Below are 15,978 nucleotides of genomic sequence, written 5' to 3' on the forward strand. Positions count from 1 at the left end.
CTGTGCATAAGCAATGACAGGTTTCCTATCTCTAATGCAGGGGTGCCCTTCTAGAATGTACCAGTGTTTTCTGATAATTTTGCAAATCTGGTTAGCCTGATGAGAAAAGCGTAAAGTGCAGACTATATCTAGTTTGGCTTTTGTGGGTTTGGGTGCTAGCAAATTGTCTCTGCATTGTGCTCCCGATTTAATACATTTCTCTGGGTATCCTCTTTGTCTGAACCTGTTTGCCATGGTATGTGCCTGTGTGTGGAAATCTTGTAGGTCAGAACAAATCCTGCATAGACTTAAAAATTGACATTAATGTAAATTGTATTTCAGACTCCTATGATAACTGGTAAAATGAAGATAGGCATTCTTATCCGTAGGTTTTTTTGAAAATTGTCGTACTGAAATTGTATTGTATTTTCCTAATCAGAATGTCCAAAATTTAAATTTCATAAAAATTGTAGCTCATCTTGAATTTCAAACCGGGGCCTCTGGTATTTAACCACACGTGAAATTCAATGATATTTGTGATTTTAATTTGAACTTTTGTTCTTGCCCAGACTTGCGTACTGTGGACTCCTGATGCAGGCATTATTGCAGATAGCCCTTGTCAAGTCCCTCTAGCAGATGTGTACTTCTCCAAGTGGGTTTATGCTAACTGTTGTCAATTAAAGATTTTTTAAGAAACTGCTTTGGCTCCACACTGGTCTTTGGTCATCTGTTTTTTGGCTTCTTTTCACCATCCCTGGGAAAACATGACTAAAGTCACCAGTAACAAAATACATCGCTCCCTCGTTATAATGCACACTGTTATGTCGCAAATTCGGTTATAATGTGGTAGCGCAAATATGGCTTTCAGAAATCTTGTACCTTTTGCTTGATTATACTATACATACCTTGTATAACTCCTAGAACTGTTGTACCTTTTCTGTGATTATACTGTACAAGCCTAGTGTGAAAACCTCACATGGTTGACAAGTGGTCCCAGAACACATGGTTGAAACGTGGTTCCTGCTTGTAGCTGTTGAAGATAAGCAGTCTTTTGATACGCAATCACACAGTTGAAGCTCCCTCCCTTTTCTCATGGTTAACGCTTGGTCGTGTTTCATATGGTTGAAGCGCACTTCCTGCTCACATAGTTAATGCACCATTCTGGTTGATGCGTCTTTCCAGTCAAAGCGTGGTTCTAGCTCATTGCTCCAGAAAATGGCAAGTGGTTCGTTGAAGAGAAAATTGTGTGCATTGGAAGAAAAACTAATAGCAGTACAGTGCATTGATAATGGTGAATTCCAAGCAAATGTCTCCAGGGACCTACAGATTTCTTAATCTACTCTGTGCAGCTGGTTGAAAAGTCAACCAAAGACCACAGATTACCTGCACAAAATCAAGGAAGAATGTGGTCTCAAAACGAAAATGTGCAAGTTTAGCATAAGGTGTGGACTTGGATTCAGTATTGTTCATGTGGTTCGTGCATCAACAGCAAAAGGACATTTCAATCTCTGGACGCATGATATGCATGCAGATGACTTGACGGCGAATGCAGTCAATTCAAAGCAAACCGATGGTTGATGGAGATGGTGGCAAAGGCACGGGGTATCTCAAACAGTGATTGCAGGCGAGAAAAGATCTTCAGATGAGCAAGCTGCTCGTTTCTGACCACAGAAACTGAAAGAAATTATCAAGGCTGGAAATTACACATGTCTACAGTGCTGATGAGACCAGAGTATTCTATAAAATGTTGCCAGCTAAAACACTTGCATTGAAGGATGACCTAAAAAAAAAAAAAAAGGATTTAAACAAACCAAAGATAGACTAACCATCTTGTTCTGTGTCTATGCAATGGGCAGCCACAAACTTACACCTCTTTGCATTGGGAAGTACCAAAAGCCTCGTTTCCATCATGTTAACATCATTACCTTTTTTTTGTGTAACAGTTCTAGAAATTTGTGGATAACAGTTAATAACAGTGGATAACCAGGACTGGTTCCATAATGATTTTGTTCCTTCTGTTCAAAAACATTTGCAGGCTAGGCATCTGAAAGAGAAGAAAAATACTGCTGCCTTCATCCGAGGCAGTACATGAGCTAGAAACTGCTCTAAAATGGATTGAAACTCAGGATCTAGAACCTGTCAAAGTTTTGCAGCTGAGAAGCATTCTACATTTGCTAAGCGTCAATCATATTCCTTGAAGACCCAGTAGTGAATTAGACCTTTTCATTAAGTGAATGTGTAATTTGATGCATTCATAAAAAAGTTTGTAAGTTTCATTTGCAGTCAGGAAAAGGATTTTATTTAACCTGTTTTGCCATTGTAAATTCAATTTGCGTTCATTAAAATTATTTAAATAATTGAATTGAATTGAGTCTTGAGTCTTTACTTGATTGGGTATTGCTTTCATTAAAACGCAACCTTCATTATAAGGCGGTACTGATTATGGTTCCCAAGTACTGCATTATACCAAGGGAGAGGTGTCTGAAGTTTAAATGAATTCTGTTAGAACAAACAATTTGTAATGCAACAGGCCAAACCCTATCCTTTTATGTGAAAAAAAACAAGTTATAGACATACTAACGTGACTGCTTAAAATAAGTTTTGAGAAATTGAGCACTAAAGTTCAGAATGGATCCTCGACTTTAGTCATGTTTTCCCAGAGACAGTGTCAAATCATTCATTATAGGTCCATGGGTTCTTCAGATGTCTGCTAATTTCTTTGCCCATGATAGCTTTTTCATTTTTCTGTTAAATTAATTTGAGTCTTTGTATTGCACATATAGTTTTCCATCAGAATACATTGCCCAAGACTATGATATGGTACTAGAGATTTGAATTACCATTGCTTATCCCTGGGTATAAGCAAAGATTGAATCATCTTTGGGACTCCAAGTACATGTGACCTGGATTGACCTCTTGTCAGCAGGGCTTGATGGACATTTGATCTGACCCAGTAACGTTTTATGACCCTTTCTTAAAATAGTACCTTTTTATAAAGGAGATTTCAAAACCCTTAAGTTGGTTAATACATAAAAGTAAAGTAAGTTGTAGATGATACCACTTTATTGAGTAGTTTAATATATTTGTAATTAGCTTTTCAAGACTATGCCATTTTCTTCTGGTTGGTGCAGAATGAGCTCTGGATGATGTTGCCTGAATATTATTAGTGTTGGTTGCATTACATTGAGGCATATTTTCAAAGCACTTTGGGAGGCTAAGTTCCATAGGTTTCTATGGAACTTTGGGAGGCTAAGTGCTTTGAAAATGAGCCTCTTCGTGTGTCATCATGGTTTTCAAAACCGTAAAAAGATGTAAAAATGCTTACAAACAAGTAAGAAAACTGAAGGTGATATACACCTGAATTTTCATTTATGGAAGGATGATGTCTGGTAATTGATATGGAAACCAATGTTCCTGATAAGCTCTTCATGGTTTTTTTTTTTTTTTGGGGGGGGGGGGGGGGGGAGTCAAAATTGTTGATCTTCTGAATTTCAAAGTCGACTCTTAAGTGTCTGAATAAAATGCATTACACAGATCTTTGGGGTATTTCACCTATGTGTACTCCTGATTTTATTTTCTAGGAATGTAACTGTTTTTCATATCCTAACAGAAAGGACCCAAGCGCATTCTTCTCCTTTCCTGTGACAGACTTCATCGCTCCTGGTTACTCCATGATCATTAAGCACCCAATGGATTTTAGTACCATGAAAGAGAAAATCAGGAACAATGAATATGAATCCATCGAGGAATTAAAGGTTGTTATTGTTTCAGCTTGAGCTCTTTTCAATGTTGCTACAGGGTGTACACTTGGGGGAATTCTGCACAGAATTCCTCACCTCCAAAGACCGCAATTTGCTGTTGCAATGCAGTGTAGCACAGATGCTTCGTTTCTGGTTGCCTCCCTCCTTCCCTGCACACTCGCCACTTATATCAGGCTGCTTCCTACTTCTCTGCCACCTTGGTTCCCAGCAGTTCCTTTAAACGTACAACTGTATGGAGGCCAGCAAGAACAATCTGGGTTGGGACAGCAGAGGAGCAGGAAGCAGCCCGATGTGCAGCTGGACAGCTTCTCACGCTGGAGTGGTGTGTATGCAAGAAGGGAGGTAGGTTGGGAAAATCTGGAAAAGAGGTGTTTGGAGTTGTGTGTGACATGGGAGTGGAGGTTGCAGCCATGGGAAAGGGGGAAGACTTCATCAAGGTGGGGGGGGGGGCTGTGTGCCATAGGAAAGGGGGAAGTCTACAGCAAGGTGGATGGGGTGCTGTGTGCCACAGTAGAAGGGAAGGCTACAGCGTGGTGGATGGGGTGCTATGTGCCACAGGAGGGCTGCAGCAGGGTGGATGGGGGGGGGGGGGGTGTCACGGGGATTGGGGCAGAGAAAAGTAAGGTGGAGTTTTGCCTGGGAAAGGAGGAAGACACCTTGGGAGGGTAGACGGAGCAGGGGTCTTGCTGCTAGTTAGGGGGAGAGCATAGGAAGGGCAGTGAAGGCTGACAGAAGGGGAGAGAGTATTATAGAAGAGAGCAGGTGAACGAGAAGGGTGGGGAAATTGGAGGTATTCACCCTGGAGAAAGATAGAGAAAGCTGGGGACTGAAAACAGGGAAAGGGTATTAGCTAAGAGAAATGGAAAAGGTGGAACCTGGGGAAGGAAACTGCTGAGGGGGTATTTCATGCCTGGGGATAGAAGCCGGCCATTATAATAGGGGAATTCTGCACAAGAAAATTACAAATAAAGTATGAAGAGTTTTGCAGAATATTCAAATTTTTTTTGCACAGAATTCCCCCAAGAAGTCCAAATCCAAGGCTCTTAGAGTAAATGACTCCCATACCCTACAGAGATTAGCCTGTGATTTTCATTCACCTACAGTTTAATTTGCATGAACAAAGTCAGTAAATACTTGTTTGAAATTTTTCTTTATCTTTTATCTTTAAAGCATGTCAAGATCTGTAGAGTTGCAGCAAAAAGCATTCCCTACACCCTCGGCCTCCTTTTATTAGATACAAAGTTAAATGCATTATTTACTTGTTGTCTTGACCAGTAGGTGAAGGCAAAGAATGAGATTTTCACCTCTGATTTTGTGATAATGATGTAAGGTCCAGTAATAAGCATTGGGCTACAGAAGGTGTCTTTGATGCCTGTAATGATACCCAGACAGTGAAATGTTTCTCTCTAGCTTCAGCTCTTTGAGCTCAGTGCTGTAAAGTTCCTGAATTTCTGGAGATCTCTAGACTATGTTTTCCTGTTTCACCTGGTTGATGGGATCCACTTTGTGCTTATAACTTTGTATTCCTCTAGATTTTGCACATTGGAGATACTATGGCTACACTAAGAGGGGCATAATCGAAAGGGACGCCCAAGTTTTGTTGAGGACATCCTCGCAAAACGTCCCGATGGAGGGGTGGTGAAACCCGTATTATCGAAACAAGATGGACGTCCATCTTTCATTCGATAATGCGGTCGGGGATGCCCAAATCTTGAAATTTAGGTTGTCCCTAGAGATGGTCGTCCCTAGACTTGGTTGTTTCTGATTTTCGGCGATAATGGAAACCAGGGACACCCATCTCAGAAACGACCAAATGCAAGCCCTTTGGTCATGGGAGGAGCCAGCATTCGTGGTGCACTAGTCCTCCTGACATGCCAGGACACCAACCGGGCACCCTAGGGGGCACTGCAGTGGACTTAATAAAATGCTCCCAGAAACATAGCTCCATTACCTTGTGTGCTGAGCCCCCCCAAAACCCACTACCCAGAACTGTACACCACTACCATAGCCCTTACGGGTAAAGGGGGGCACCTAGATGTGGGTACAGTGGGTTTCTGGTAGGTTTTGGAGGGCTCGCTGTTTCCTCCACAAACATAACAGGTAGGGAGGGGGATGGGCCTGGGTCCACCTGCCTGTGTGCACTGCACCCACTAAAACTGCTCCAGGGACCTGCATACTGCTGTGATGGAGCGGAGTATGACATCTGAGGCTGGCATAGAGGCTGGCAAAAAAATATTTTTAAAGATATTTTTTGAGGGTGGGAGGGGGTTACTGACCACTGGGGGGGGAGTAAGGAGAGGTCATCCCCAATTCTCTCCGGTGGTCATCTGGTCATTTCGGCACCTTTTTGTGCCTTGGTTGTAAGAAAAACAGGACCAAGTAAAGTCGTCCAAGTGCTCGTCAGGGACGCCCTTTTTTTTTTCCATTATGGGTTGAGGATGTCCATGTGTTAGGCATGCCCAAGTCCTGCCTCCGATACACTTTGGCCGTCCCTGCAACGGAAAGCAGTTGGGGATGCCCAAAATTAGCTTTTGATTATACCGATTTGAACAACCTTGTAAGAAGGACGCCCATTTTCCGATTTGTGTCGAAAGATGGGTGTCCTCTTTCGAAAATGAGCCTGAATGTAAACAGAAATAACCATAATTGACTTTGTTAAATTCTTTTGAATTATTTACCACAAATTTTACAGTTGATTCCTACAAAAATTAACTTCTGACTTGCCTATTTTGTAGTGGCACTTTTGTAGCATTGCATCTGTGTAAAGTACTTTCATTTGCATTCTTTACTGTTAAGCTCAAACTTCTTAATGTTTATATTTCTGTTACGTTCTGCTTTCATCCTCCATCAACATGCAGGATAACTTCCAACAGATGTGCACAAATGCCATGATTTACAATAAGCCAGAGACCATTTACTACAAAACTGCAAAGAAACTACTGAACTCGGGGATGAAAATTCTCAGCCAGGTAACAAAAAGCTCTTGGAGGAGAAAATACGTCCCAGTGATGTCGGAGCTCCTGGAACTCTGCCTGCACGCTAAAAGGGGTAGTTATATAGCTGAGTACACACTGCTTGCATGTGTAATGTACAGAATACCAGCACTGTCATGGGTATGTGAACACTTACAGGTGTCAGTCGCAGCAAAGCAACTAAGTGGTATTCTGTAAGGGCGCATGTAAATACAAGAGGAGCGTTCACACAGGAGAGGCATTTAAAAGTGCACAAGTTAGAGAATACTGTAAGTTATGCCCTTGCCATATTTACAGTTATGCCAGGTTTATGGCTGGTGTAACTGCAGGTGAGTTCATGTAAGCACACCAATGCTAGGTACAATAGTGATCTACAACAGCACTCAGTTGCCCGGGAACAGTTATTGAATATGCTTTTACTGCACAGCATCATCATGGTACCTAAAAGGAAGCCTCCACGTATAGAGCAGCCCATTGGTGGTATCACTTTAAAAATGAGACCTTGGGCTTACTAGTGTTCATAGCATCATAATGAAAAGAAGGTATGCAGTGAACAGATAAAAAGTTTTATCCTACTACATGCATGACTTTGTCTTTCTAATGTCAGTTTTGTTTTTCTTTGAAAAGCAGAACCTCATCTCTTTGCACACAGTGAAATAAAACCAGGGTGGCTCAGCTTCTCTTCCGTGACCTGGAATAATATGGTCACCCTACTTCTAGATAATAGTTGTGTAGTTTGTATAACAATCTGTCCCTGTGATATCAAATAATTAATAGCAAATTTGTTATGGTTACTTAACAGAAAAAATTATGCTCTTTCATCAGCCACACATTGGTGGTCATACAGTGAACTGTATTTTCTTGGATTGTGGTTAATTCAGTTGAAGCCATAATTTTTTTTTATTTTTTATACATTTTTCAACTTTACATTTATGCAAAATACATAAATCTTGAATTTATAGAAAAGTGAAGAAATTATGAAAATAGATCAACTGAGGCACTATATAAATTATGTTAGTCCACATTAAGCGGTCCAAGAACTAGGAAATTACCATATATATAACACAAACTGTGAAAGAAAACATTTTATAAGGGATGGAAGGAATTTAAGTTGACACCACTGATTTAGTGTTATAAGCCAGGGCTAATACTACTTTACTCTTTACTAACAATAAATTCTACCAACTTTCCTGGGTCAAAGAAAATATAGTTAGTGGATTCCAAAGAAATATAACATTTACAAGGAAATTTAAGTATGACGGTCCCTCCCAAATGAAGGACTATTGCTTTCATCAATAAAAAGTCTTTTTTTTTTTTTTGTGTATCTCTAGAGAGATCAGGAAAAACTTGAATTTTTGATCCAAGGAAAGATGTATTGATATGGCGGAAAAAAAGTCTAAATATATTATTGCGGTTCAGTTCTAGAGCAAATGACACCAACAATGTTGTCCTTTCAGTAATAACTTCCAATGAACTCTCAAGAAATTGTGTTAAATTTAAATCAGGTTGAGGGGTTGCCATAATTTTTTTTTCAGCAGAGCTTCTTTAGAAAATAAATCTGTAATCTGAATATACTTTTGTTTTATGTTCATTACCAACACTACAAGATCTTTTTTTTTTCTATTCTTCATTTCTAGCACAGGGTTTCTCATCATAGGAAATGCAGCATTTTCAATTAGCACTATAATTGAGATTTTAACAAGCAATTGCTAATTGGATGTTTTTTGCTTCTAAGGCAGAAGGACAATTATTGCTAATTGGATTTAATTAAAATTAATATGCATAAATTTAGGTATAGGAAATGCACATAAAGTATATGTGTTGGTCTAAAATAGTGAGTATGGCCATGGGAGGGCCGTGGGCACATCAGGAGCATTCCTTTAATTTATGTGCGTTGTTATAGAATAAGGGGGATCTGCACCTAATTTAGGCACAGGGATTTACATCAAGGTTTAGTTGGTATAAATGGTCACACCTAAATGTAGTTGTGGTTCCTGGTGCTTAGCGCTATTCTGTAAGTGGCACCTAACTTTAAGCACCATTTATAGAATAGCGCTAAGTGCTTTTTTTTCCGGCGCTGATATTTTAGGCATCATTTATAGAATTTAGTCCTATACATAAAGTTGTGTGACTATATACGCTTGCTTTCTGCTCAAGGAATTATTGCAGCCAGAGATCTGAGCTAGGGGAATTCCTTTGTGTAAAAATTCAAAAAACATTCTTTAATATAGTGAGGATGAAAAGTCATATGGGTTGTGGTAGTCTAGAACTAGTGAACTAGGTTGGATATGTTATAGGCTAGGATTTAATTGCTAATACATCAGGTTGTGAATTTGTATTGATGGCGTTACCTTAAATGTAAAAAAAGATTATTGAATTTTCTAGTATTTATTCTTTCTTTTATTTGAGGTAGTTGAGATATTTTCTTTTTGTTGGCTCAACAAAAAATATCACTTGAGCTCTTGAGACCATAAATGTTCTTTCTTCATATATTCACAGCATTCCTTATTATTGGCTCATTGTCTGAAAGACAGACTTAACAAAATAAAGAGATGCTGAGCTTTAAATTGATGGCATATTTTTGGTTATTTGTTTAAGGAAAGAATCCAGAGCCTGAAACAGAGCATAGACTTCATGGCAGACTTACAGACACCTGGGAAGCAGAAAGACAAGCTGGAATCACAACTACCAGAGGAGACCAAAGACCACCATACAAAAGACAAAGAAGATTCCATAGAAATGCAGGATGTTCAGATGTTCAAAACGCCCAATAAGGAATATAAAAAGTACAGTAACTTCAAGTAATTCAGCCCAATAGATCACTCTGTTTATCCCTCCCTCCCGTCTTACTCCCTAGGAAACAGATGTGGTTTGCACTGTTCTTCTAAACTTTCCACATTCTGTTTTCATCCTAATTTTCATAGGGAGCTTGTTCCACCATAGCAGAAAACATCCTATTCACAGCCTAATTCCCTTAAATTCCTTCCAAGAAGGAATTTGTAGCAAAAAGTCATGGGCCTGATCTCAAATCCCTCACTGGATCATACCTTTTTAATCTACTTGCCAAATAGCTTGGCTTTTTCTCCCTTACCACCCTAAAGATGAGCACCAATACTTTGAACTGCACCTACTTGACACCCACAGTTGGTGTAAATGCTGGAGCAATGGCATCACCGTCCTCAAGATTTTTTTACATCTACTACTACTTACTACTACTTAACATTTCTAGAGTGCTACTAGGGTTACGCAGCGCTGTACAAGTTAACAAAGAAGGACGGTCCCTGCTCAAAGGAGCTTACAATCTAATGAACGAAATGTCAAGTTGGGGCAGTCTAGATGTCCTGAGTAGAGGTGTAGTGGTTAGGTGCCGAAGGCGACATTGAAGAGGTGGGCTTTGAGCAATGATTTGAAGATGGGCAGGGAAGGGGCCTGGCGTATGGGCTCAGGGAGTCCGTTCCACGCTATCTTTTTTTTTTTTTTCAGTGACTCAAAATGTTCTAAAAGAATAAAGCTGCAGTTTGCCATAGGAAAAGAAATTAAGGGTGGGGGTAATGATATGAAGTTGAAGGGAGACTCAGGAAATGTATTTCTTTTTTGGAAGTACCTGGCAGTGGTGGTGGAGGCACTACTGCTGTAGAATTTAAACTTGCTTAGTGTAGATGGAGATACAGATGGGTTGAGACCTTGAATAAAAGATCTGGAGAAGCACGAATACTGACTTGGGTATGGGAATTAATTTGATAATTTACCTAAATTAGGAGAGGTGAATAAACCTAGATAATTTGAATAGGGAAAACAATCCTACAGACCATAGGAGCCAACTCTGTGGGTGCTTGAGCACCCCCAATATTAAGAAAATTCCTTGTATGTGTCCAGGGAGGGGTTATTTCCATTGGTCTTAGCACCTCCCAATAATTTTGAAAAGTTGGCTCTTATGCTACAGGCAGTCAGTCTTCAGCTAACAGCTGGGATATAGCCCGAACAACCTTGATGGACACAACTGGGCAAACTAGGCACTCTAATTGCTGTCATCTACTGTGTTACTCTGAAAAATAATCTGAATAATGACCTTCCAAAATTATACATTATTATTTATGCCAGTAATTGATGAAATTAAGCATTGAGCAAATCAGAAAGCAGCTGATTCCCCAAAGCACAACCAGGAACAGAAATAGAATATGAATGGCTTGGAAGAAGAGATACTGCAGTAATAGGCCATACTTTAGAATATAGGTTTTTTCTAACGTTACCCAGCAAGCTGACATTGATCAACAGCATTGTATATTAATACATTTGGACTGGTCAGAATTGCCTTCGAGTTCTTAGATGGAAAACAGTCTAGTTAGTCTGGCACAATTTGCAGCAACAAAAAGCTTATGTTGACTATGGGTTTACAGATCATATTTCTGTGGTGAAAAAAAATAGAAATATTTCCTTCTTTTAGTTTTTTTATTATGGACGTTTTTTGCTTCTAAGGCAGAAGGAGAGAGAGATGATGGTGGTCCCTGAAAGCAGCTTAACTATACAGGCTGAATGAGTAGTTTGAGCGATATAGGATGCTAATCTGACTCAGCGGGGCTCATTTCTGAATGAGAAAAACATTTATAAAGTGGCATAAAGCAGCATTTGGATGTTTTGCTTGCCAAAACATTCAAATCGCTATTTTTGAAACCAATTTTGCAGACGTTTATCTGTGTATTTCGTCTGCAGTGTGTCCACATCACAAGGGAGCGGGATTAGGGTGTTCCTAACACTTGGACATTTTTCTGTCATCATGGAACAAAACAAAAACATCCAGGACTAAAACTAAGACATTTTGGGGGTGATATGGTGCCTAAAAAATTGGCACTAAAATCGGTGCCAACTAAGCGTATTCTATAATCGGTGCCGATTATAGAATACACTTAGTTGATATTTCAGAGTCTAAATCTATGCGCATCCATTTACACCAACGAAAACGTGGCATTAATCCCAGCGCGTAGATTTAGGTGCACTGGGCCATGTTCTATAACTAGGTACATAAATTTTGCAACACCCAATTCCCTTCCCGTAACCATGCCCCTTTTTGCCTGTGCACGTTAGAAGTTAGGCGCACTTCGTTACAGATTAAGCTTTGCGACTTGTGTGCCTAAATTCTAATCAGTGTCAATTAGTGCTCATTATTGCTTAAGTGCTGTTATCAATGCTCAGCTTGTTATGCTATGAGTATTGTTCTAGAATCTGTGCAGATTTTGGCACAAATCTCTAGGCGCGTTATATAGAATCTGGGGGTTTGAGCTAGACCTGTTTTAATAATGACTGAGCCACAAAAAAGTGCCCAGATGAGCACTGGAGGAATAAAGGCAGGACTCCCCCTCCCACCCCCCAAAGATGTGAAAAAATAGTATATACCAGCTTCAGATGTTATGGCCCATCCTATTAGAGCAGCAAGCAGATCCCTGGAGTAGCCTAGTGGTCAGTGCAGTGCACTGTGGAGAGGGGGACCCAGGCCCATAATCCACTCTTACACTTGTGGTAGAAAGTGTCAGCCCCCCCAAAACCTACTGTACCCACTTACACTTGCAGCCATAAGGGCTATTATAGTGGTGTATAGTTGAGTACAATAAGTTTTTGGTGGGTTTTGGAGGGCTCCCCATACAATATAAGGGGGTAACAGTGAGATGTGTACCTGGGCGTTTTTATGTGAAGTCTACTGTAGTGACTCCTAGGGTGCCCCATTGCTCTTCTGGGATGTCTGTGTGGCCTGTCTACTAAGAATGTTGGCTCCTCTTACATCCCAGTGGTTTGATTTTGTGCGTTTTTCAGTTGGATTTTTTTTTCTGAAATGGACCAAAAAAATAAACGCACAGAGCACAAAAACATCTAGCAAGTGGCCATTTTTGAGAAAAAAAAGATATTTTGTTGTTTGAAAAATTGCTATATTTGCTGTACGGATTCTGGACGTTTTGAGCAAAACGTCCAAACTTGGACTTAAACATCATATTGAAAATGACTCTCAGTGTATACTCTTGTTTTTTTTTCTCTAATTTTGATAGTGTAACATCTTTTGTTTTTGGTAAACTACAGGAAGGAGAGAGATCTACTTGAAGATAAATTCAAGATCAGCACTAACTTGGCAGAGAAGGAGCAAGAGCTGATTGATCGTATTGTTCGAGAATCAGCAGGAAGATTAACCAAAAGGGTTGTAAACAGTCAGGTGAATAATGTCCGATAATTGTTCAACCAAGAGCATTTGAAATCTCTTGTTTATTATTTATTGGTATTTATTAACCGCCTTTATGAAGAAATTCACCCAAGGCGGTGTACAGTAGGTAATAATACAGTGGAGGCTGCTTAGTGGGCAAAGCGTTTCTTGGTTCTTCCTTTGGACATCTGCAAAGCAGAAATGTGTTCTTCTTTGGATTCTTTTTCTAAGCATTACAGGCCTTCAAACATGTGCTGTCAGTTCTGCTGGTCCTCTGGAACTGGAAGTTAACGTCAAGGGGGCAGAGGACCAGCAGAGCCGACAACACATTCTGCCCCAGGCTTGTTGTTGTTGGGGTTTTTTGGGGGGGGTGGGGGTTGCAGCCACTGGGGACAGGGAGCAGACAGCCTTCAGGACTTATAGAAGTGACTGCCAAGGAGGTTGGATGAAAACAGGAGACGAGGTGAAGTCAAAAAGTTGAAGCCAGTAGGTCAGTCTCTGTTTCCCTTCCCATTCAAAACAAAGCAAGCAAACTTATGAGCTGCTGAATCCAAGTTGTCATTCTTTATTGTTGATAGCATTTTTTATTTACAAAGTATATCGTAGTGATAGGGTGGACCGGACTAGTGGAGGGGTAGCACTGTTTATTAATGAGAGCCTTGACTCAGATAGATTACAAATTCAGCAGGACACCAATCACACCTTTGAATCATTGTGGGTTGAAATTCCATGTATAAAAGGGAAAAGGATGGTGATAGGAGTGTACTACTGTCCACCTCGCCAGGATGAGCAGGTAGATGCAGAAATGATAAAAGAAATCAGAGACGCAAACAAAATGGGCAATGAGATAATAATGGGTGACTTCAATTATCCAAATATAGACTGGGTAAATGTAACATCGGGACACGCTAGAGAGGAACAATTCCTTGATGAAATCAAGGACAGCTTTATGGAGCAGCTGGTGCAGGAACCGACAAGAGAAGGAAAAATTCTAGAATTGGTCTTTAGTGGAGCGCATGATCTGGTGAGGGACGTTATGGTACTGGGGCCGCTTGATAACAGTGATCATAATGTGATCAGTTTTAATATCAGCCTTGAAGAAACTATACACAGGAAGTCAAGTACGTCAGCGTTTAACTTTAAAAAAGGAGACTATGATAAAATGAGAAGAACGGTGGAAAAAAAAACTTAGGGGGACAACTGAGAGTGTAAAAACTGTACAACAGGCATGGACGCTGTTCAAAAATACCATCCTGGAGACCCAGGCCAAACATATTCCACTAATTAGAAAAGAAAGACGGAACTCCAAAAGACAGCCGGCCTGGTTGAAAAGTGAGGTGAAGGAAGCTATTAGGGATAAAAGAAATGCTTTCAGAAAATGGAAGAAGGAACCGTTTGAAAATAACAAGAAGCAGCATAAGGAGTGTCAAAGCAAATGCAAGGCGCAGATAAAGAAGGGCAAGAGGAATTACGAAAAAAAGATAGCATTAGAGGCAAAAAAAGCATAGTAAAAATTTTTTTTCGGTATATTAAAAGCAGGAAGCCGGCAAAAGAATCGGTTGGGCCGCTGGATGACCAAGGGGTAAAAGGGGCAATCAAGGAAGACAAAGATGTAGCGGAGAGATTGAATGAATTCTTTGCTTCGGTCTTCACCGAGGAAGATTTGGGTGGGATGCCGGTGTCGGAAATGATATTTCAAGCAGACGAGTCGGAGAAACTTACTGACTTCACGGTAAACCTGGAGGACGTAATGGGGCAGTTCAGCAAACTGAAGAGTGGCAAATCTCCTGAACCAGATGGTATTCATCCTAGAGTACTGATAGAACTGAAAAATGAGCTTGCGGAGCTACTGCTAGTGATATGCAATTTATCCTTAAAATCGAGCGTGGTACCGGAAGATTGGAGGGTGGCCAATGTAACGCCGATTTTTAAAAAAGGTTCCAGGGGAGATCCGGGAAATTATAGACCGGTGAGTCTGACGTCAGTGCCGGGGAAAATGGTAGAGGCTATTATTAAAAACAAAATTACAGAGCACATCCGAGGACATGGATTACTGAGACCGAGTCAGCACGGGTTTTGTGTGGGGAAATCTTGCCTGACCAATTTACTTCAATTCTTTGAAGGAGTAAACAAACATGTGGACAAAGGGGAGCCGGTTGATATTGTGTATCTGGATTTTCAAAAGGCGTTTGACAAGGTACCTCATGAAAGGCTACAGAGGAAATTGGAGGGTCATGGGATAGGAGGAAAAGCCCTATTGTGGATTAAAAACTGGTTGAAGGATAGGAAACAGAGTGGGGTTAAATTGGCAGTATTCACAATGGAGAAGGGTAGTTAGTGGGGTTCCTCAGGGGTCTGTGCTAGGACCGCTGCTTTTTTATATATTTATAAATGATTTAGAGATGGGAGTAACTAGAGAGGTAATTAAATTTGCTGATGACACAAAGTTATTCAAAGTCGTTAACAGGATTGTGAAAAATTACAGAAGGACCTTACGAGATTGGGAGACTTGGTGGCTAAGTGGCAGATGACGTTTAATGTGAGCAAGTGCAAGGTGATGCATGTGGGAAAAAAGAACCCGAGTTATAGCTATGTCATGCAAAGTTCCACGTTAGAAGTTACGGACCAAGAAAGGGATCTGGGTGTCGTCGTCGATAATACACTGAAACCTTCTGCTCAGTGTGCTGCTGCGGCTCGGAAAGTGAATAGAATGTTGGGTATTATTAGGAAAGGTATGGAAAACAGGTGTGAGGATGTTATAATGCCGTTATATCACTCCATGGTGCGACTGCACCTTGAGTGTTGTGTTCAATTCTGGTCGCCGCATCTCAAGAAAGATATAGTGGAATTGGAAAAGGTGCAGCGAAGGGCGACGAAAATGATAGCGGGGATGGGACGACTTCCCTATGAAGAAAGACTAAGGAGGCTAGGGCTTTTCAGCTTGGAGAAGAGACAGCTGAGGGGAGACATGATAGAGGTATATAAAATAATGAGTGGAGTGGAACAGGTGGATGTGAAGCGTCTGTTCACGCTTTCCAAAAATACTAGGACTAGGGGGCATGCAATGAAACTACAGTGTAGT

General features: G+C 40.5%; 1 protein-coding gene across 1 annotated transcript in view; it reads left to right on the top strand.

The window, feature by feature from the left end:
* The window catches only part of BRD7 (bromodomain containing 7), a 113,775-nt gene that overhangs the window by 21,375 nt on the left and 76,422 nt on the right, over window positions 1-15,978 (top strand). Inside the window, 4 exon segments of the mRNA XM_030204348.1 lie at window positions 3,590-3,734; window positions 6,599-6,709; window positions 9,311-9,498; window positions 12,779-12,908. Coding sequence (XP_030060208.1) covers window positions 3,590-3,734; window positions 6,599-6,709; window positions 9,311-9,498; window positions 12,779-12,908 — 574 coding nt within the window.

Source organism: Microcaecilia unicolor, chromosome 5 (assembly GCF_901765095.1).
Source record: "Microcaecilia unicolor chromosome 5, aMicUni1.1, whole genome shotgun sequence".
Lineage (NCBI taxonomy): Eukaryota > Metazoa > Chordata > Amphibia > Gymnophiona > Siphonopidae > Microcaecilia > Microcaecilia unicolor.